The sequence below is a fragment of the Pogona vitticeps genome, chromosome 2 (genome assembly GCF_051106095.1).
Source record: "Pogona vitticeps strain Pit_001003342236 chromosome 2, PviZW2.1, whole genome shotgun sequence".
Taxonomy (NCBI): Eukaryota; Metazoa; Chordata; class Lepidosauria; order Squamata; family Agamidae; genus Pogona; species Pogona vitticeps.
Genome location: NC_135784.1, coordinates 230,023,366 through 230,046,072, shown reverse-complemented (window position 1 = coordinate 230,046,072; position 22,707 = coordinate 230,023,366). Strand labels below are relative to the sequence as shown.

At 41.0% G+C, this 22,707-nt stretch overlaps 1 protein-coding gene across 2 annotated transcripts in view; it reads left to right on the top strand.

Annotated features, from left to right (window-relative positions):
- The first annotated feature begins 14,142 nt into the window (after positions 1-14,142).
- The window catches only part of SLC1A1 (solute carrier family 1 member 1), a 72,684-nt gene continuing 64,119 nt past the window's right edge, over positions 14,143-22,707 (top strand). The window contains exon 1 of one of the 2 annotated variants that reach the window (XM_072992152.2): positions 14,143-14,311. Coding sequence is in view for 1 of the 2 variants with exons in the window: in XM_072992151.2 (XP_072848252.1) it covers positions 16,690-16,792 (103 nt within the window). In the remaining variant the exon portion in view is untranslated. Of the gene's footprint in view, positions 14,312-16,213; positions 16,793-22,707 lie in introns of those variants that run through there. The other variant, XM_072992151.2, reaches the window with a different exon arrangement.

The following is a 22,707-nucleotide window of genomic DNA, read 5'->3' as shown; positions in this document are numbered from 1 at the left end:
ACCTGGCGTTCATCAACAGCACCGTGTGGCCCGAGGGTTTGCTGATATGGTCGCCTGATACCATCTGGTTGGGGGTAGAACTAGAAGAGGGGATAGATGTAAGATATCTAACCTCTCTTCTCCTACGCGGGCATGTTCTACCCCCACCGCCATTCCTTCCCCTACCCAGCTGTTCCAGGATTGTGAAGTATGGTAAAGGTAAAGCAGGTGGCATGTCAAGTACCAGGTTAGTACTTAACAAGGAAATGGTTGTGGAAATACTGTAACAAAGACAAGCTTTCAGGGTCACTTTAAATAATTCTGATGAAATATGGGTGTGAAGCACACTCCATAGGTAAGTGCATGGAACAAGACGAACCAGCAAACACCTGTTTAAGCAGCTGCCAGGAAAACTCTGATCAATGAAACCAACACAACAGATGTTGCCACCAGGGATTAACAGAAGGAAGTGTCAGCTGTGCCTGAAGAAAGAAAGAAAGAAAGAAAGAAAGAAAGAAAGAAAGAAAGAAAGAAAGAAAGAAAGAAAGAAAGAAAGAAAGAAAGAAAATGTCTAATGCAATAATACAAATATCTGAAGGCACAAGGCTCCTTAATTTGGAGTGATTTGTACCACCCTGTCCTGTTCCCCATTGTTTCACTTTCTCCTGCAAGAGTGTGGGATTTCCCTGAACATACCAGGATTTGCCTTCGTGAGTGCATCCCAGTTATGAAGCCATGAACAAAAGTCATTCTTGGAAATGAATAATGACTCCCTAATCTTACCACCTTGTGTCTTCCACTTTTTAAGCTTCCTCTTAGCTTCCCAGTCTCCCCTTTTCTTTACTATGGATTTGGGAAGTGCCATAGCACTACTCCATTGTGTTAGGGGGAGCAACAAGGATCCTTTAAAAATAAAAATAAAAAAGAGGCTTCCAACTGTGAAAGGAAGACGTATAGGAGGAACTTTGTCCCCATTCAGGAACAAAGAGGTATCAAATATAAGCCAAGGCTTTGAAAACAGATAAAAAGTTCTGGGAAAAGAAAGAAGGATGACACAGGATAAGGAGAGTTGTGCCAGGAGAATGCCAGAGTCAACTAGTGGCAGATGCGATTTGCCTGCACATCATGCTTGTGGCAGATAGCCAGGGCTTTCACCTCTCCCTCAACACTTTTTCTTCCATCTCCTCATGCTCCCCTTGGAAACACTTCATCTCCCCTATGTCTTTTTCTCTCTCTTCTTGTTCTCCCTTGAATGTCTTCATACTAGACAGGATCATCATTCAGTTTGGAAAATAGTGCTTTGAATGTGCATAGAAAATTTTACTTGTTAATCAGTGAAGCAACTTTGTTTCCACAAATTGGTTGAAAGCCTATTTCATAAGTCATGACTGGTAATATCCATGACGTCATCATCTGTGGCCCTGCTGCAGTTCTTTTCAGGGACGTTAAAAGCTGCTTCTCCCCCTTCTCCAGCTTCCTGGGATCCCTGGGGCTCTCTTCCAATCTGCGGAAGACGTTGGGAGCTGCAGAACAAGGGAGAGAACTCTTTAGTGCTTGAAGGTCACTACCGCCAGCCCCAGTAGCAAGAGGAGCAACTTGTGAAACAGGATTTCTGCCATTTTCTGGTTTTTGAAATGTAACTTTGTGAAGTCCTAATTATTTTTTTAAAAGTGTGACTTGCAGACAACTGCATTACTTGTAACTCATTATGTTCAAGCTTCTGGACAGAGGCTTACCGGTGTACAGGTACTTACATAAGGACCTGTGAGAACCACAAGCTGCTGGTGTTTCTTCACCACAACAGGCCATTTATTAATAGAGACTGGACTTTCCTTACCAGGCTCGGCCTTGTTATTCTCCCAGGACCACTTGCTTCTTGTGCTGATTGCACTGTTACCAACAATGGCTAATTCCATGTGTTCCTCTACCTAGGTGGTTCCCAACCTTGGGTAACCCAGGTATTCTTGGACTGCAATTCCCAGAAGCCTTTACCACCACCTGTGCTGGCTGGGGTTTCTGGGAGTCGCAATCCAAGAACACCTGGGTTACCCAAGGTTGGGAACCACTGCTCTACCTGCTTGATATGGCCTTGATTCTATGATACCTTACCTTTCAATGTAACTATCCGGGCCGGTTTGCCATTAAGCAAAAACATGGCAGACCACAAGAGGTGGTCCATTTGCTGGCTCCCCTGAAAAGCCTCCTCACGCTGGATTGCCACCATTGCTTTGCACAGCTGTCCAAAGCTAGCTGTCTTTCAACTGGCAGGCTCTGAGAACCTTCCGCAGCCACATATCATTAACAGATTATTTTGGGAAACTGCCTGTACCACACACAGAGACCTTCTACAAGCAGGGTCGAGACTAGCAGTACTGGAGCCAGAGGCACCAGGAAAAGAGAAGGAAATGGAGGTGGGAGAAGGAGGTAGAGGTGCCAGCAGCAGCAGCCGGGTAGATAGCACAGGGCAATGGGGGAAGGCATTACTTTTTTCTGCTTCAGATAGTCAGAACACTTGGGCCACCTTTGCTAGCTGTTGTTCTGATTTTTCCCTATGCCCTACACTGATTTTCAGGTTTCATTTCCAGCAAGTTCCTGATCTGAACTGGGTCATCAGGTTTTCCAAATCACACTTCCTACCCGAATTTTTGCTACTGATCCAACCTAAGGAATATAATAGTCCGGGACTATTTCCCATTAAGGGAAATTGTGTTTTTAATTTTTGAACATTAATACTCATGCGGAAATGTTTTTCAAAATGTGTTAAACACCAGAAACAGAAGCACCTCAAATTACCATCAGTTTGTGTTTCTGATAAATGTAATATTTTGATAAACATTGTACCGTTTGTTTTCCTTATACTTACAGGAAAAGCACTATATTTCATTAGGAACCCTGTGCTTCATTCATTAAAACTCTCAGATTGTACGTACATAAACTCAGTTCCCCAGCTCTGGTTATATTACTTAGAGAACAGCGACTAATAGAGCAGCAAGTTGTTGCCTCAGATATAATTAATTATACAATTATTCAAGTAACTACATGTATGGCTCCACTATGGTTTCACCATAGGTCACTCTCTAGAAGTGCAGGAAGACAATAGGCAATTAATGAACTTTTTCTGCTTCAGCTGATCAGAACACTTGAGCCACCTTTGCTAGCTGTTTATCATTACTGAGCGTAGACTAATGTATCTTGCATGAGAATTCACCATAAGGAAGAAGTTCATGCCAACCTGTCATAGCCAAGAGATCACTGAATCTTTTAAATGCAACTGCACTGCCTTCTAAGTAAACAAGGATGTCTTAACTTGCTTTGTTCGTCCTTTTCTGTTTTTTCCCCACCTTCCCCAAAAGGAAGAGATCCATAAAATCAGAATCGATTTTTTTCAGCCTCTGTTACATTGCACATGCTGTCTTCCACATGATGTTGCTGGAGGCAGTGGGAGTTACCTAAGATGGCCCTGGGGGGGACTTATCCACAAATGCTCACATTTAAAAAATATAAATGTTAGTTTTTAAGGTGCCACCATGTTTTTGTCTTTTTTAACTTTTATTTTGTTTTCACCTATAATGCTTGCACAGACTAACATGGCTATCCCTTCAACAATTAAAGCTTAGAAAGTTACTTTTCTGGATTAAGGATCTCAGAATGTCTCCAGATGGGAAGTGTAGTTCAAAAAAAGTAATTTACCTACCAAATGAGGGGAAATACCTTAACTAGCACTTTAAAAAATATGTTCACTTCAGTGCATGTTCTAGATCAGTGGTCCTCAACCTTGGGCCTCCAAATGTTCTTGGACTACAACTCCCAGAAGCCTTCAACACCACCTCTGCTGACCAGGATTTCTGGGAGTTGAAGTCCAAGAACATGTGGAGGCCCAAGGTTGGGGACCACTGTTCTAGATCTTAAAAGTATTACTTGTGTGATGTCTGTGTGTCCATATCCCTCTGACAGAAAGAAGGTACCCAAACGCCTCCCCATAAAAATTCTATACAAGTGGTTCCTAATCTTGGCCCTTCACATGTTTATGGATAACTCCCAGAAAACCTAGACAGCAGCGTTTCTGGAAGCATCTTCAGAAGTCCCACGGCTGGTGACAGGAATTGGTCACTGCAGCCTATATAGCCTGGGGAAAGCCAGGCTGGCAGGAGCTGTGCAGCCCATTGTTAAGACTATATTTCCCAGCAATGCTTCCATAGCATTCTGCTAGGAGGAGGAGGAGGAGGAGGTTGAAAGTACTGGCTGTGTGTAAAGTTAGTCTTGCTAGATGTGCATAGGTGTCTCTTTCTTTGTGGACAGAGATCCAATGTTAGAATACATATCTGTCCTCAGCTTAATAGCTTACATATCTGTTGGAACCACTACTCCAAGCTAACTATTGAGTTTCAGTATAAGATTTGTAGCCTATTGTGGCGGGAGGTGAGGGTGCCAAATAATGGGAGGGCAATTTTTTAAAAAATAAAAAGAGCACTTCTGAAGGAGTCCATGGCAAATGTACACTTACAGGCTGCAAGTGAAGGAATCCTACAAATTACACCATTTATTTCGGAACAAACAATTTAAGTAATGGCTGTTGTAGGTTTTTTGGGCTATTTGGCTGTGTTCTTAAGGTTTTTCTTCCTAACATTTTGCCAGTCTCTGTGGCCAGCATCTTCAAAGGACAGGAGTCAGAACTCCGTCTGTGCTCTGGTGCAGTTTGTGGGATAGTTGTAATTAAAGATGGGGACGAATATAAAACAGATTGGTTTTTATTGTGTCATTGATTTGTCAAAGAATATTCATATATTCATATTCATTGATCCGTTAACCTTGATAAATAATGGATCAAAATGAATCACATTTTTTTATTTGTTCCCATCTCTAGTTGTAATTTAAGTAACGAATTGATACTGCTAATTCAATGAGTTAAACATTGTCATTGTTGTAACACTCACAGTGACAAATTAATGTTTTCCAATTGCTAATGTTTAATGCTAACACAAGCTAATGTTTAAGCCTAATGTTCCAAGCTCCATTATACCATGTCATATCTTAAGTCTTTCTTCACTCAGTGTTACCTCGTACTACACTATATAACTATTGTTGCCCAGGTTTTCAGGTGGGGTCTTTCCCAGTTCTACCAAGACATGCCAAAAATGGATTTCAGACCTTCTGTATGGGTTCCACCAATAATCCCTTATGTAATCCCTTATGTCTCTTCATTTCAGTCCATTCCTTATGATTTGCTACATTAAGCTGGTGAAACTGACTTCACATGTTCTTTGAACGTTTGCTTTATTTGCCTTATCCCTTCTTTCTTGTTCCTGCTCAAATCTGCAAACATGCAAACACTGACATTTCGGTGCCAGAGGCCTCCTTGACTGCTCCTCTCCATGTTCCTCCAACAACTTTTTGGAACACCTTCCCTGATAAAGAAACTGAGAAAGCTAGCCAGCTTGCATGTTTTTGCTGACCTTTGGTTTCCATGTATTACTTTATTCTTTTATCACATCAGTTATCAAAAGATGATATGATTACCTGATATGATTAAAGTTAGAGAAGCTGTCATTTTTTATTATGTTACTCAACAGAAGTCAAGTAGGGAAAGCGTTGACCTGGGACAAGTTAATAAGTTCTTATATCTTGTTTGCCAGCATTCAAGCCTCTTATGTTCACCTGTTACTTGCCTCTTTATGGAAGCAGTCAAAATGCTTCGGGGAGACAGCTTAAAGTCGGTGCCACCTCTTGGAATGTCTATACATCAATGCTAGCCATTGCCAGTGCATTTTCAACCCATCCTCTGCCATAGAATTTAATTCTGATGGAATGCACAGAACTGTAAGCTGAGTTTAAAGACACTGACATAAAACTATCCTCTTGCATATATTTTCAACAAAGTGGGGGAAATTGCTTATTTTAGCCTATAACACCCACACACCTCCGAATCTCCCAGTTAGTTTTCTTTTATGAGTTGTGCTTTTCCTCGTAGGGAGGAAGCTGACATTGAACTGCATGACCAACTGAAGTCTCATTGATTTCAGTAGATTATTCTAAGGAAATATAGAGCTAATTCAAAATATAGTAGTTTGTAAAAGGTTATAACCCCTTCATGGATTACTGCCTTGTCGTGGTGAAGGGGATTGAGAAATTCAGAGGAACTATTGGCTATGCCATGCAGGGACAAGATGGACAGGTCATAGTGGAAAGTTCTGACTAAACATGATCCAGCCGGAGCAGGAATTGGCAAGCCACTCCAGTATCTTTGCCAAGAAAACTCCATTGACAGAAACAAAGGCTAAAAGATATGATGCTGGAAGATGAGCCCCTCAGGTCGGAAGGTGTCCAACATGCTACTGAGGAAGAGCGGAGGACAAGTACAAAGCTAATGAAGTGGTTGGGCCAAAGCTGAAAGGACGTGCAGCTGCAGACAGGCCTGGAAGTGAAAGGAAAATCCGATGCTGCAAAGAAAAACACTGCATAGCAACCTGAAATGTAAGATCTATGAACCTTGGTAAGCTGAATGTGGTCAAACAGGTGATGGCAAGAATAAACATTGACATCCTGGGTGTCAGTGAACTAAAATGGACGGGAATGGGCGAATTCAATTTAGACAAAGTTACAGAAAATTGAATGCAGACTTCCAAAGAATAGCAAAGAGAGACAAGAGGGCCTTCTTAAATTAAAAGTGCAAAGAAATAGAGGAAAATAATAGAAAGGGAAAAACCAGAAATCTGTTCAAGAAAATTGGAGATATTAAAGGAACAATTTGTGCAAAGATGAACACGATAAATGACAAAATGGTAGGGACCTCACAGAAGCAGAAGACACCAGGAAGAGGTGGCAAGAATACACAGAGGAAGGCCCTCTTTTGTGTCTCCCACCAAAGGCACCTGTGAAGGTGGTGGAATTTAGAGAAAGGCCTCTCCTGATCATCTTAAAACCCACACAGGCTTATAATGGGAGATCAAGGGTCATGAGATAGCTTGGATCCAAGCCATTTAGGACATTTAGGTTAGAACCATTAGTTTGAATTTTGCCTAGAAATAGATCGGCAGCCAGTGTAACAGTGGGGTTATGTTCCCTGTAACCAGGCCCAGACAACAATCTGGCTGCCGTGTTTTGGATCTGATTTTTCTGGAAACTTTCCAGAGGCAGCCCCACACTGAGTGCTTTATAGTAATCCATCCGGCATGTAACTAAGGCATGTGTCATCATGGCCAGATCAGACCTCCCAAAGACTTCCCTAGGGCAAAAGGGAGACTTTGGGCGCTTCAGAACCTAAAGTGGTGTGGGGAAAAGGAGATATGAAGCATTCAATTAATTGAAACTGAATTGTATTAGCAGAAGTTTATGATATCATCAGCTTCTGCCACATAAAGTTACATTAACAGGATTTTGGCCATTGTAAAATTGAACCTAAAACGGGATAGTTTAAGATAAAGGCTAGGATCCTACTGGTGTTCATGTAAAGTTTGCATAACTTGCCATAGCTAATTGTGGCTAATGGACAAGGTCCCAAGGAACATCTCAATTGTACAGTCAGGTATATGACCAGGCCTATGACTGAAGCACACCCAGACACATTTTTAATCAATGTAAATTAACCACAGCAGGTTACACAGACCTTACCCAAACACCAGGAGGATTTTGGCCAACATATTCCAGAGTGCATACCTTCTGATAAATTTTGTTTTTTTTAAAAAAGTTTTCTGAGAAAATAAATTTAAAAAAATATATTTCAATATGATTTTGTTCAGTATTTTTAAAATACAAAATATTAATGAAGAAACACAACTTGTGAATTAAATTAGGTGATGTTCATATTTGTTGAAAAACACCCCTGACAATTGCTTTATGTTTCGATGAGGAGTGGTTAAATGATGAAAAAAGCTCATGGGATTTTCTCTTGCTTGTTGTCATTTCATGAGTGGTCGTGAGCATGGTTCCTGTTAAGCTGGGTGCACACGTGTGCACAACTTGCCTTCCCTCTGCACATCTGTCTTCCTCCTCCGTGCACCTATTGTGTTAGGTTCCAGTCGCAACAGAGCCCAGCATGCAGGGTGGTGGTGGAGTGGTGCATGCATGAAAGGGCCAAGCCCCATGAAGGGGCCAAGCCCCACCTAAAGGGCTGAAAATTAGAGGGTACGTTGGTTGTTAGCACAAGAGGGTACCCTGTAGACCATCTTGTTTCCATTGCTGTTGTTGACATTCAGGCTGCCCTTAGATGTGTAAAGTTTGACATCCTTTCCTGTTGGCAACAAGGGCATGATAATACGCAGCAATATTGGGCTATTTCCTGGTGTTTTGAATAGTAGATACAGAAACACAATATTGCACGTTCATAAACTGGAGGATGTTTGTTTTGATTTGAAGAAATGAATGTTTTATTTAATGGCTGAAATCCAATAGCAAGTCACAACTAGAGTAAGATAATTAAATAAATGGAATTTCCAGATTAAATGGGCCTACTCTAACTGCAACTTACTATTAAATTTCAGCCAATGAGTTACAAGGACTAAACAATTCAGATGTTGTTATCAGAAGATGAATTCTTACATGTGCATTATCTTTACTTTTGAGCTGCAGGTATTTTTGAATTTTTTAGAATGTAGTTCTGGAGAGCCTAACTCTGAGGCACAAAGCAGGCCTTTCACTGTTCTATTACAAATAAACATATCTTTTCCTATTAAATAATCTGGAAATTAAAATGTTACATTTTTACTGTGTAACTGTTATGATTAATATATAGGTGGCATTTGTCATTCTCTACAGCCACAGGATAATCAGGGTTAGAGTAGATACTGGATCAGCCCTCAGATCACTTTAAGGCAATAAGTTATGACAGAATGATTTGCTTGGATACCCCATGCATAAACAGATTTTCTATACATGTCAGCAGCAGTTTAGTCTACGTAACAAAAGCAGTTATAACTCTGCTTATACATGTCAAAAATCCTGTAAAACCTATGCTTTAACTCACCTTAATACACAGAGCAAAGTAAAAACACTATCAGCACATATGGTTTGTTATTTGTAAACTGTATCAGTTTTGAATAAAGATATCATCTAGAATCAAAAATACTCTGCAACACAGAAGGTTCCCACCATAAGGAAAATGCATTGCACATTTCCAGCATTGTGCATGTTCAGCTTAAATAACCAGCAGTGAGGTTGTACAGATGCCCTGTATAATAAGATGCTAGTTAGAGTTTTAGGTTTTTCAGACAAGACCTGGTGTTCGCATAGCAGTTGTCAAGCCACCATTTCACCTCATATTGTAAACTGGCAGTCACTGCTGTGGTTCAAAAGTCCTTATGCTTCCACTGGACATGCATTTGGTACCCCATGACTTGTGCAAATTGTGCAATTCCATAAGATATGAAGAAAAAAAAGCACAAAAACCATCCCCAGAGCCAAGGTGAAGAAGCATACAGCTGAATACCTATGGAGCACTGCCAAGTAAAGAGATGATAGCTGGTTCATACAGACAAAAACAGGATGGAATTTTTAAAAAAACATACACACGTAAGACGGGAGAGGAGGGAATGTAGATAAAAGCCAAAGATTGTGATTTGGGGAATGATTTTATTGGATCACTAAAATGTAATCGAAGACAAGGTACATTTTCAGGTTCTACGGGATTCTTCATCAAGCAGCAATGGTACAAAATTTGAAATAAAGGTAAGGAGGCAAAATGGGGCCAGTTTTGGGTCCTCGTGTCTCTTTAAACCAGACTGCCAGCAAGGTCAGGTGGAATTTTGCAGATTCTCCCTGACCCCCCCCCCCCCCCCCCGAGGTGTCAAATTTACTGTTTCTCCTCTCTCTGCAGACAAAAGCCTGACTTGGGACACAAACCTCTATGTAAGGCATTTTTCTGCTCTGAGCAGAAAAAATAACAACAATGTAATAGTCTTCCAATTTAAATAAAGGCCACTGTCTGTTGAGCTTCTGAGCAAATGGAAAGTCATGCCTGTGTAGTAATGTGGGATCATAGTACTCGTGCAAGCAATATGACTGTACAAGCCAAGGATCTTTTTTTTCTTAATGGAGATCATCACTTGTGCAACAACAACTACATTGGAAATACTTTCTGTTCAGCAGACGTGTAATAGGATATTGGCCAAAAGTCAGGAAAGCCATCAGTCGGACAATGTCATACAGGCAGACTGCAGCCCATATCTTGGCTAAACACATTCAATTAAGAATGTTAAGCCCTGGACTATCTTCAGCAAAGAAACTGTATGAGTCCTTGTATTGCTCACACAGCACTACTGGGATTGTGATAACTTTTGGTCCCAGGTCAAATCTCACATCCTTTACTGGTGATTATCAAATAGTAAGCTTAACATTTTGATAACCTTGGTATCAGAGAACTAACCTCCTTCCTGTTCAGAGATTTTTCTCAACAATTTGGCAGGATCAACAGACTAAACTCAATGTAAATTTTTCAACTATATTCCTTTGTAAATTTGTTCTCCAGGTCTGCCTTTAAGCCGGAGGTAGATGCCAGTGGAATAAAAACAAAGATCATGATGTCTTTAAAAAAAAAAAACAAATGAAATTGTCTTTGGTTTGCTGACCAAGTACATTAATTGGGTACACGATTTAGATAGTTACAAAGTCTTCTAGAACAGAAGTGCTTAGTATAATTTTCTATTATTGTGTGTGCACCTTTTAAACAACTTCAGCAACTTTGGGAGTGATCCATCAGCTTATAGTACCTTTAATTCTTTTTCATTTCTTGGGACATTTTTATGGCATAATTGTGTTTGGTTACCTCTAAAGAAACTGCCAAGTTGGATTTTCATCCAGGACTGGAGCCAACATCTGTCATCCCACAATACTAAAACCTATTTTATTTTAAAACAACTGATTGTCCAAAAGTTGAAACCTTTTTGTCTTTCCTAATATCCTTTCTAATTTTAATGTCTTTTTAAATACTATCTTTACTTGGCTCTTTCTTGTGTCTACACAACTAGAAAAAAATATGTCATTTCAACTCACCATTTCAGCATATTATTCCTGAGGTTTATCCTATTTTATCAAAACTACCAGGTAATAACCTTCATAAGATACCCAGTGTGGTGTACTAGACAGAATGATGGACTAGGACCCAAGAGACCTGGGATCAAATCTTCAATTGGCCATGAAACCCAACAGGGGAGGTGGAATTAGTAATGGCTCAGTGGTTTAGATATCTGGTTGGGAGTTTGATTCCCCACTGTGTCTCCTTGACAGGAGCTGGACTTGATGATCCATAGGATCCTTTTCAGCTATACAGTTCTTATATTTCAAGGTAAGAAAATGTCTTACTTACCTTGAAAGCACTATTAGGGTCTCTATAAGTCTCAACTTGGTGGCACACAAAACATGATAACCTTTACAGGTAAAATTATAGCCTGGATGGACAATAGCCCTGGGAAACCTCAATGAAGGATTCTATTCAATGAAGACATTTTATTAGAGTGAGCGACATATTTGAGAGGGAGGAAGTCTGAAGTCTGTCTTTACTAAGAAACTAAAGGAAAAGATGAACTGAAGGAAGTGAAAGCAGGTCAGAAAGTAACAATCTATAGGTAGAATCATGGAATCATAAAGGTGGAAGATACCAGAAGTGTCACCTAGCCCAAACTCTGCTGATACAAGATATACAAAAGTATTCCTGACAGATTGACATTCAACTGCTGTTTAAAAATGCCCAGTGGAGGAAACTCTATCACCTTCTGATGTAATCCGTTCCACTGTCAAGTAGTTCTTACTGTAAAGAAATTCTTCCTAATGTTTAGTTAACCTATCACTTCGGGTCTTACCCTTTGTAGCTGCAGAAATCAAGCTTGCTCCTTCTTCTACATGATATCCTTTCAAATATTTGAAGATTATTGTATCACCTCTCAATCTTTTCTCACGGCTAATCCTACTGAACTCCCTCAATTATTCCTCATATGGTTTAGTTTCAAAGGACACATTACAGCCTCAGAATTGGACCTGGTATTCCAGGTGAGTTCTGACCAAAGCAGAATAGAATGAACATATTAATTCCATAGATCTGGAAATTGATCCAGTCCTGTATTGCATTCAATGTCCTCCCCCACCACCACCCCTGTGGTCTACTAAATCCCCTAGATGATTTCTATACATGCTACTGCAAAGCCAGGAAACATCCTATATCTGTACATCTGATTTTTCCTGTCCAAATGCAGAACGTTACACTTCTGCCTGTTAAAACTAATTTTGTTTGTCTTGGTGTAATACTATAACTTGAATCTTATTGTGTTTTCTGAAGTACTAGGTATCCATCTCAATTTGGCATATTCTGTTGACCTGATGAACATCCTTTCTATCCCTTCATCCAAATCATTTATAAAGATGTTGAATAACAACAGTTCCAGGACAGAATCCTACTTGTCCCTTTTCTAGATGATGACAAAGAAATATTGCTGAGCATTCTTTCGGTGCAGCCTATCAAATGATTAAAAAGCCACCTAATAGTAACATCTTCTAGCCTGTATTTACCAGCTGGCCCATGAGAATATCATGGGAGACATTGCTGAAGACTTGCTAAAATCATGATATATTATTTTCAGAGCATTCATCTGACCTAACAACTTTGTTACTCTATTAAAGGGGGTCAATTGGAGTGGGTTGGGCTAAAGAGGGTTGCTTAAGGTTGGGTAAGGCCTGTTATGCCATGTGATGTGATCCTTGCATCTAAATGGCATATGCACCTCAAACAACCCTATTTGGCCCAGAGCCTTTGAAATCTGAGGCTTCCAAAGGCTTCCAATGAAAGACAGACATTTCACCAGTGCAACTGGCCAAGCCAATGCTGATGAGGCACAAAACTAACTGGTAGTGTGGAGATTGGGTCTGGCACGGCAGTCCTTCTTTCCCACTTGTCTGCTCCCTCTCAGGCTGGATGATGGCACAGCTGTATGGGCTGTTGGTGGTCAAGCTGGACCTCAACATGGCTACCTTCCTTTGCTGGATCATCTAGTGCTTCACCCCACATAGGTAAGGCTGCACTTCAGGGTGGGGTGGAGATTAAGCATTCATCTGATCTAACAACTTTGTTACTCTATTAAAGAGTAAAGGTGGGGGGGAGTTTATTGCCCTCTTAACCTGTTTCAGCAGAAGTTGAATCACTGTCCTTTTTATAGATTTTACTCATTTAGCAGCCCAGCTAAACCAGGTGGTAATTGAAGCTGGGTCAAAGCTGTGATCCCATTCATCGTCTTTTGCTTTGAGCAGAAGCTCCACTGTCTCCAACAAGGGCTTCCTCACGAGTCCTTATATACCAGGTCAAATTTTCTCCTTTTCCCTTCCTGTTTTGGGGAAGAAAACTTCAATTTTTTTCTCAGAGTATTTTCTCATACCAGCACTGCTCTAATTGATTTAAAACAACTTTTTCCTTTCTCAGAAGAAATTGTTAATGGCCTTATTTAATTTCTGAATTCTCCATTTCATTAAGTGGCTAAGATGATAGGAAGCTATCCAAACCAGCTGGGAAATTAAAATGGGAAGCTTACTTTGGTTGGATCCCAGTGATCACACATGTTGAAAACAAACCAAAATGGCGCAATCCTGTCCACTCCAAAAAAGCAGTAGCCCCTGACAGGGACCCAGAAAGGTGCAGGTATATTCTGGGATGGGCTAGTTAACATAAGCAATTACATCATCTGAATGCCAAAAAAAGAGAAGCAAACCAGTCCGTTTCCAGAATGGATCTAACAGTGGGACAAATGCCCATCTCATCACAGCCAAAGAGAATGAAAGAAAGAAAAGATTAGTCTGGTACCATGACATGTTTTTGAGAAGCTTATACTGATTGGTGTTAAAGTAATCACTAGATGATTTTCTAAATGCTTCTGGAACAATTGTTTTTATTGTCTGTTCTAGAACTTTTCCTTATATCGATGTCAAGCTAACTGGATGGTATTTCTTCTTTTCTGCCCTTTTTGAAGATCAGTATTATTTGCCCACCTCCAGTCTTCAGGCAGCATGCTTGTTCTCCAAAAATTCCCAGAGATTGTAGGCGTGAGACGTTGAGCTGACATTACATCGGCAAGTTATTTTAGTACTGTTGGATGCAGTTCATCTGGCCTTGGGGACTTGAATTTATCTAAATTAGCTAGGCATTCCTGCACTACCTCTCTACTTATCTTGGGCTGCAGCCACCTCCTCTGCATCACTGATTCTGTTTTCACCAGGCTGAGCACTGTTTTCCTTTCAGGAGAAGTTGGGAGCAATGCAGGCTAAGCAGCTCTGCCTTTTCTATGTCATCCATTAACAGTATCCCATCTTTTCCTCCCAGGAGACCTACGATTCCTTGTTCTTCCTCTGGCTCCAAACAGAGGTAGGAAATTTTCTCTTGTTAACCTATCTCATACGTCTGAGCTCATTCTGACCTTTAGTTCTCCTGACCTTCTCCCTGCAAATATTGGCTATTCCTTTTTTACTCTTGTATAATGTTTTCACCCCTTCCATTTTGTACACCTCTCTTCTCAGCTCATCCTAAAGTTCTTTATGTGCCCACTCTGCTTTCTGCAGTCATTTTTTCACTTTTCTTTCTCATACAAATTGTTTGTGATTATGACTTTAGTGTTTCATCTTTAAGGAACTCTCACCTACCGTTAACTCCTTTCTCTTTGAGTATTTCTGAACATGAGATCCCGACTATTATTTGCTTGATTTTTATTGAGGTCAACTTTCTCAGTCATTATAATACCATCAGCTTGTTACTTCCTTTGTACAGTGGATCCCAAGAAAGTGTGGGCACTTCCAACCAAAGTGTCCACTATGCTGACTTTGTTGACTGGCTCACATAGGGAAACAACACAGCAGAACAGAAAAGACAATGGAGAAAACTTAACAGAACCTTAACTACGGTACCTGTTTCTACCTCCATCAGCCCCTAGAGACAAGGAGTCACTTATGCGAGCAGTCTCAGGTTGCACATCCTTCTATTTCCAAAAAACAAAAAGAGATTTGAACTCAGGCTTCTCAGTGGTAAAGCACTATTTATGACAACATACTGCACTAGCTCTAATTTCCTGCCTATTAAGAACATGCATATGTACTTGTATTTACACTTAGATCTATTCTTGAATTCCTGGTCTCAGTGCTCAGCCACCCGAAGCCAGAGTGGCGACTATAATGACTAAGGCTCTTTAGCATCTGAGATCTGGAATGTTCTTTCCATTTTTTCCAGTGACCCATTAACCATGTCAGCCAAGGGATCTCCAGCAGTTAGTAAAGGCATTATTATTTATATAGCCTTTTAAGTGAGCAGCAGTTGATATGTGGGGTGCTGAACAATGGCTTTACAAGGTTTAGAGAGCATCCTTCTTCAACCAGGCACTCTTCGGATGTTTAGGAATTCATATGAATCACCCTCCTTATTCTCAACATACAGAAACTGTAGAACTTGAAGTTAATCACCCAGACAGCTTGAGACAACCCATAGAGGTGTGTGGATTTGTGTTTTCGGACTGAAAAATAATAAGTTCTTCACTAGAAAACATGCACAACCAATGACTCATATGACTTGTTAAGACACATTCTCTATAGGAGAGGCCTGGGCAACTGTGGCAACAAGAAGATAAGTAGGGTGCATCTGGATCACAACAAAAGCCCCCCTAGTCCAACATTCTGATCAATCAAGTGCAGAAGCACCCATTGTCTCCCTCTTCCCAGAAAAACCAGTCTTCCAGAGGTTACTGGATGACATCTCCTATCATCCTTCCTCACTGGCTTGCTGGGGCTGATGGGAACTGCAGTCCCGCAAAATCTGAAGGTCAAAACATTTCCCGCTCACCCAGCCCCGTTGTGGAGCCCAAGAGAGTTTCACATCACCAGTATAAGCAGACGTTAAATTTTTCATCTTTAATCTAAAATTACTTCGAATATTCGATTTTGCTCGCTCAAGTCTCTTATGGAGGGTCTGGGGAAAAACCTTAGTCTCTTTTAAGTCTTTCCTTGCACGGACTCCTCTCCTCCAATTCACCTCTGGAGAGCGTCTGAGAGAATCCCTGCTGCCTCCGCGATCCCCTCCCTTCACCTAAGCCAACAGCAAACACGCGGAAGGAACGCGGGCGGGTCGTGCTCCCAACGGGCGCCCCTCCCCACGAGCATCCGCGCCAAAGTGAGGCGGGGGCGGGGGGGAGAGGGAGAGAGAGAGCGGGGATCCGAGCGCGCGCGCCAGCGCTGTCCAAAGGACAGCTCCTGCCAGGCAACCTTGCGCGCGGCGGCGGCGGCGGTGGGGGTCGTCTTGCGTGCCAAGGAGCTAGTGCGCGCGCACACACACATATCCCCACGCGCGCACAAGGCGGCTCTCTCTCCACAGTCGCTCCACCTCTCTGCCTGTGCCTCGAGGAAGCCGCAGAACGAGAACAGACGCCGCCGAGAGCAGCAGCAGCAGCAACAGGAGCCGCAAGAGAGGGAGGAGGACGGACCGGAGAGCCGCAGAGTGACGGACTCGGCGTCACCACCGCGCGGTACCCCCGCACACGCGCTCCTTCGCTCGAGCGGCAACAGCTGCAAGCGGAGACAGCCAGCCAGCCAGCGAGCCCCCTTTTCTGCCGTTGGCGCCGAAGCCTGGGCGCTCAACTCCCGGCTCCGGCACCTGCCTCCGCGGCGTCTCTAGCCGAGCGGGCCAGCGAAGCCCACCGAGGAGGAGGAGGAGGAGGAGGAGGAGGAAGAGGCGGCCACGGCGGAGCCGCCACCAGCCCGGTCATGGGGAAGGAGCCCGACAGCAAGAAGGAGGAGGGATGCGACTGCAGGCGCTTCTTGAAGAACAACTGGCTGCTGCTCAGCACCATCCTCGCCGTGGTGCTCGGTGAGTGGGTGGGTGGGGGACCCGCGGCCGTGGGCGGAGGGGAAGGCCGGGAAGGCGGCGGGAGCGTGGCGTGGGGGGGGTAAAAAAAGGCTCTTCCCTTTCTTCTTTCTATCCCCCCCCCCAAATTGCGGGCGTCTTTTCCTCTCACACACGCCTCCACTCATTCAGAAGAGACAGGGGTTCCTTCTCCCCCCCCCGCCCTCCCCACTTATTTGAAGCCCTTGTGGCTTCGCTCTCCCAAAGTGGAGTTTTCGTTAACGCTTTTCTCATATATGTACTGTATATGAGAAAAGCGTTAACAAAAAAATCCACTTTGGCCAAAAAAAAAAAAAATCCACACAATATATATACGTGTGCTGCCTCCGCTATGTCTGAGCAAGGGGAGGCAGCACACGTGTAACGTCTGCCCCTTCGTCTATGTATTTTCGTGTATGAAGGTGAATGCACACGTATAGATGTAAATGTTGCAAGGCGGGTATGGTAAGCAGAATAATGGGGATGTGAATAGGGAGCTAACTCCTTACCTGGAAGGTGGGCATATGAGACTACAATTTTCGCTTGCCTGGCGTTAAGTCCTATTGACCTCGGTAGGACTGGCTTTTATATAGCCATGTGTAGGATTGCGCTCAGGGTTTCCAGATCTAAGGGGTGTCCTGATTTTCCACTGCAGTCCAGCCAAACGCTAGATTTCCTGTGAATCTGAATCAGTTAGCTGAGCTGTTTCCAGCTGGCAAAAAGCTGTTGTATGTTATGCTACCATAATTGCAGATAGGGATGATCAAGATTCATCAGCCCTCTTGCAGAGACAGAAATAGCTGGAAGTGACTATATCATTCATGCTAATGCTGACACCTTCATTGTGGTGAAATACTGCTAATATTGGAGAGCTCTTGAGTTATTTAGACATCTAGGAATGTTCTGATATTTTAAAAAGAATAGTAGTGTCTGATTCTAAATGTATGCATTGAGATGCAGGTCCAGATGAGTTCAAAAGCACTTTTATCTATATGTTTAAGATAATAACCTTAAGCAGAGCTCAGTGTCAGCTTAACACACAGCTAGTCTTTGCAGACAGTCTATGTGAACATTGACCTGAACTATTATTGGAAGCCTGTCCGGTGATCCTAACATTTTATATGTGGAAGGAAATATCCATGATCTCAGTAGAGTTTGCTTTTAAGTAAAGATGTCTAGTTTGATATTGTTGGAAAAGGTGGAAGGCACCTATCATTGCCTCAGTGACTGCTGCATTAGAGCTATGCAGCTTCATCTAAAATGTGTTTAGCTGGTAGTCCCTGTGAGCAGAGCTTGCCCTACCATTAAGGTGAGTGGGGTAACCTGCCTCAGGCATCAGATGGAGGAAACCAGCAATGACAGCTTTCCTACCATTTCTTCTGAGACCCCTCACCCCACAGCAATTGGAGGACAAAGCTGTTTGGGCATTTTTTTTTCCTGTTCTGCATGTCCTGAACTATCTATCAAGCTGCTCTGAGAATATGAAGGAGAACATTGACCAAACAATCTCCCAGTTTGCTTTCTTAGGTCAAATGAGATAAGATGCCTGCCATCTCATCTACCTCAAGGGATTGAACATTTTGGTTTGGCCCTGCCTCTGAGTTTGCAAGCGGGCTTTGTGTTAAGTTAGTTTAGGATTGCAGTCAATGAAAGCATAACCATTTATATTCAGAAGTAAGTAACTGTCTTACTCACAAGAGTGCATATTATTTTCTCTTTCCTTCTCTTCCTCTAATTTGCCGAGTCACCTTTAGCATATAAAAGCAATTTTTGGTCTAGTTATTTGCTGCAGACAGAGAGTTCTTATTATGTATAAACAGCCCCCTCACTCTTGAATTGCCACACTCTCAAAAAAAATCTAAAGCACCCTTGGTGGTTGTTTCCAACCAGGATTTATTGAATAATTCATTTGAGTCATCTCATTTACTCGGCAGCATTCAGTTATTGGTATTACTCTGAATGTCAGAAGTGTAAATCATTCTCATCCAACCAACATTATTCTCATGCAATATTAATCTATTCTTAAATGCCAGAAATTCAAAAGTATTTCATAATGTTTAGAGGCAAATTAACACTAGAAATGAAAATGGCATCTCTTCTGCTTTTAATCTGCGTTTGTTTTCCATAATATGAATTGTTTCTATCAGTGTTCTAAAATTAAATCAGTGTAATATATAAAAAACTTAACAGTGTTATCATTTTTGAAGGAAGTAAATAAAAATGAACTATGACCACATGAAGTCCATGGGATTTAGAGGCATCCTGTTGCTTTCAGATAAGGGCCTAAATCATTCAGGAGAAACAAATAAACAAGGCTGTGAGCTTATACCAACTCATCTATGAATAAGCCTTAATAAAGTCAGTTACTCATATTGCTGAGTTGACAGAACTAAGATTTTAATGTTGTACCAGCAGTCAAGTGCACAGTTAACTTAGACCTAAAGCCTATTTAACACAGCTTATTCTTGAATAAGTTTATACAGTGCTATAGCTTTACCACAAGCACAATGCATGTTTAATTGAAGTAATTCCCATCATGTTAATTGGATATATCCTCATATAAATAAGTATAAGAACTGAGCTATACATTTTAATGCTGCACTGTTATGTAAACTGATTCTGAAATTTGAATCTGAAATGAAATCAGAAACAATGCTCTTGGCAATAACATCAGATAATTTGGGAAAGTCTCCACAAGAACTTTTCAATTACATGTTGATGGCAGCTAGGGTAGTAATGGCAACAAAGTGGAAAATGGAAACATGGCCGCAAAACTCACAAATTATGTAAACAGAACATCAGTTAAAGAATTTGAAACAAAGGAGGAGAAAACTATTTTGACTATTATAAATAATTAGAATGGGTACAGAACCAACTTTGCAGAAAGTACTATGTCAAACTAGTAGAGTTCACATTCTAAGATGTTGACAAAAACTAAAATACGGCACTGTTTAGAATAATATATATAATATAGAGGTTAAAATAAGAGGGCTATATAAACTATGTAAGTAGACAGTTGTCCTTGATATATATGAAATGTATGAAAATGTTTCATTTTCTATAGTTTTCCCTTTGTACTTCTACATATTTCAAAATTAATAAAAATTAGAAGAGAGAGAGAGAGAGAGAGAGAGAGAGAGAGAGAGAAGTGATCACCAGTTTTCCAACTGGATGCAATCAGTTGTCCAGCCACTAAACAAAAGAAGGAAATTAATATTTTATGATTCACATTAGATTATCTCCCTAAAAATAAAGAGAGGCTTCCCAGAGATGATGGCATATATATAGACTGATGGTTTATCAATTCAAAGTCCTTAAATTTTAATTTCTCAAATAACTGAACAATTTGACAAAACCACCTGAGATGCATGTTTAAATTTGGTCACACTTCCTCCATTATTAATATAATTCAGTTCCATATTTTGAAAAGGGGGAATGGGCTTCCCTACCTTCTATCTATCTCATTATGAAGCCTATCAATTACCGTAAATAATTTAATCAGAAACATTACTATGGCTCAGAAGAATGGTTTCCTTTAGAGTGAGATGACATTGATCTAATCATGGACTTTCCTTTGAAGTTAAAAAAAATTAAGATATTAATTATATTTCTAATCCTTTTCTTTTAAGCACCTTAAATATTGGGTTAGTTATTATAAGATATTAATACCTTCCTGCTCCCAGTTAGTGCCATTTTATATCACCAAAGGGGTTTTGTTTTGTTTTGATACCAATTTAAACAGTTCAGAGAATGAGAAGGTAAAATTATTTTTAAGAGACTTATACAATGAGGCACAACCTAAAATTGCAACAGAGCTTTAAAATCAGCTGGGAAAGGTTCATGGATTATGGTTCCAAATGCCCCAAGTAGTACATTTTTCAGGAATCCATCAGGTTCAATCCATCAGGCTTGCTTTTGAATTTTAGGTTCTGCAAAAGAAAGAAAGGGTCTAATTCTAAAATATACAATATTTTCTTATATATGATATTTAGTAGTAGTCAGGTTTTAAAGCAAATTTGGGAAAAGGACCTGCAGGTTCATGCTGACAGTAGGAACTGGAAATTCATTTGGAAATCATTGTATAAACATTGTATAAAAACATTAATTGGTAGCATTCAAACCTTGTTAATTATACTGAAGGACATTTAGTGGCTGTATCCATCTTTTTTTTTTTGGGTCACTATAGTCCCTGGTGGCAATGACAGACATAGTCCATTACAGCCCGATGGCAGCCAGTTGGGAAGAATTTATTTTGTCACATTCATTGGAGAAAAATAAACGCTTGTTTAACTTTACCAGTAAAATCAAAGAGGCACAAAGGTACTTATCTGGGTTGCGAGTCAACTTTTGCAAATATAGAAAAAGCTTCCTATTTAACTTAAAGGGTTTTTTTATGTTTTAAAATGAATAATGAATGTAAGAAGGCATAGAGTGGCAGGCCAAAACACCATCACTCTTCTGCTTCTGGTTCAGAAATTTTCCCCTTCTAAACAAAAAGATGGTTTGAGGAAGATTCCGGTCATAAAACAACATACAAATAAATACATAATGGGTAAAATCCAATGATTATTTCCAACTAGAATAGACTCATGGAGTCTATTATTAACTTATCTAGTCACATACATTTGATGGGGGTACACTAAATTAAGACTAAAAATTAAAGTTGATTTAAATACCATAATTACAAGGACACAGAGAGAATGGGAAATGCATTTATACACACATACGTTAAAAGCGAAATTAAAAGGCATGCTTAAGCTTGCCAGTTTTGTTTTGACAGAAAATGAGCCAGTCAGGTCCTAAGGTAGGTTCTGTATCCAAGCAGATCAGAGACCTGCAGTGCTTTCCCATTTGAAGACCTGCTCTACACTTCAGCTTCTGTTTCTTCAGGATGTCCACAACTTTGAGAGCAAATAGCCTGAGGTGACTGCTGGTACAAAAACGGATGGCATCTGGGTCTGGGCTTGGGACTGCTGCATTTCTTAAAAAATACGTAGTAGTCATCTGAAACATAGTTTTAAACAGGGATGTTGGCAAGTCTGTGAGTCGGAGTCCAAAGTCCAAGTCTTTGGTTACCAAGTCCCAAGTCCCTATTACAAACAAGCTTTTTCCCTGAGGAAAAAAAGGGAGCGGGTGAGTGAATTCTGAGTTACAAGTTGAGTTTTTAAAAATGCCTGAGTCAAGTCCAAGTTGAATCACCAGTGCAACTGAAGTCTGACTTCAAAGCAAGTCCCATGACTCAATTCCCCATCTCTGGTTCCGTATATAACATGTCATTTGGTCCTCTCAGATTATGGCAAAAACTTTCAAGAATTACGGTCTTTTTCACCATTAAAACCATGTCATAAGAGATGTGTGAAGCATTTAAAGTTTTAGTAGACTCATTCATCATCTGAAAGTTTTTCTGAATGTTCAGCTGTAACTAGATCAAACTGAATGGCTGAGGCTACAAGGAGCCTCCTTGTTAATGACATGCTGGTAGACCGGATTGAAACCTGCACCATTCAGGTTCACCAGCCAACAGGGCCCCCTCCATTCTGCTGCACTAGCTAGTTGCCACGTGTGAGACCAATCCTGGGGCAACAGCCTCCCAGCACATACAACACCCCCTCAGGGAGGCCAACAGGCAGACCCACTGCTGACGAGGCCGCTACTCAGGCAACAACACCCTGAGCCCCTCTTTTCACCGCAAGTGAGGACTCACATGATGGAAGTCTTCCTTATAGAAAAACAGGAGAATCTTGTCTATTTACAGTTAGCACAAAAAAGAGAGAGAGAAAATGAAGTTACTGTAAACTTCTAATATTCGTTTTGTGCATACAGGTACATTTTTAAAAATAGAGAAGCTAATTCGGTTTTAGTCTATAGACAGAAATGATAGCCCAGGTACAGGTTGATCA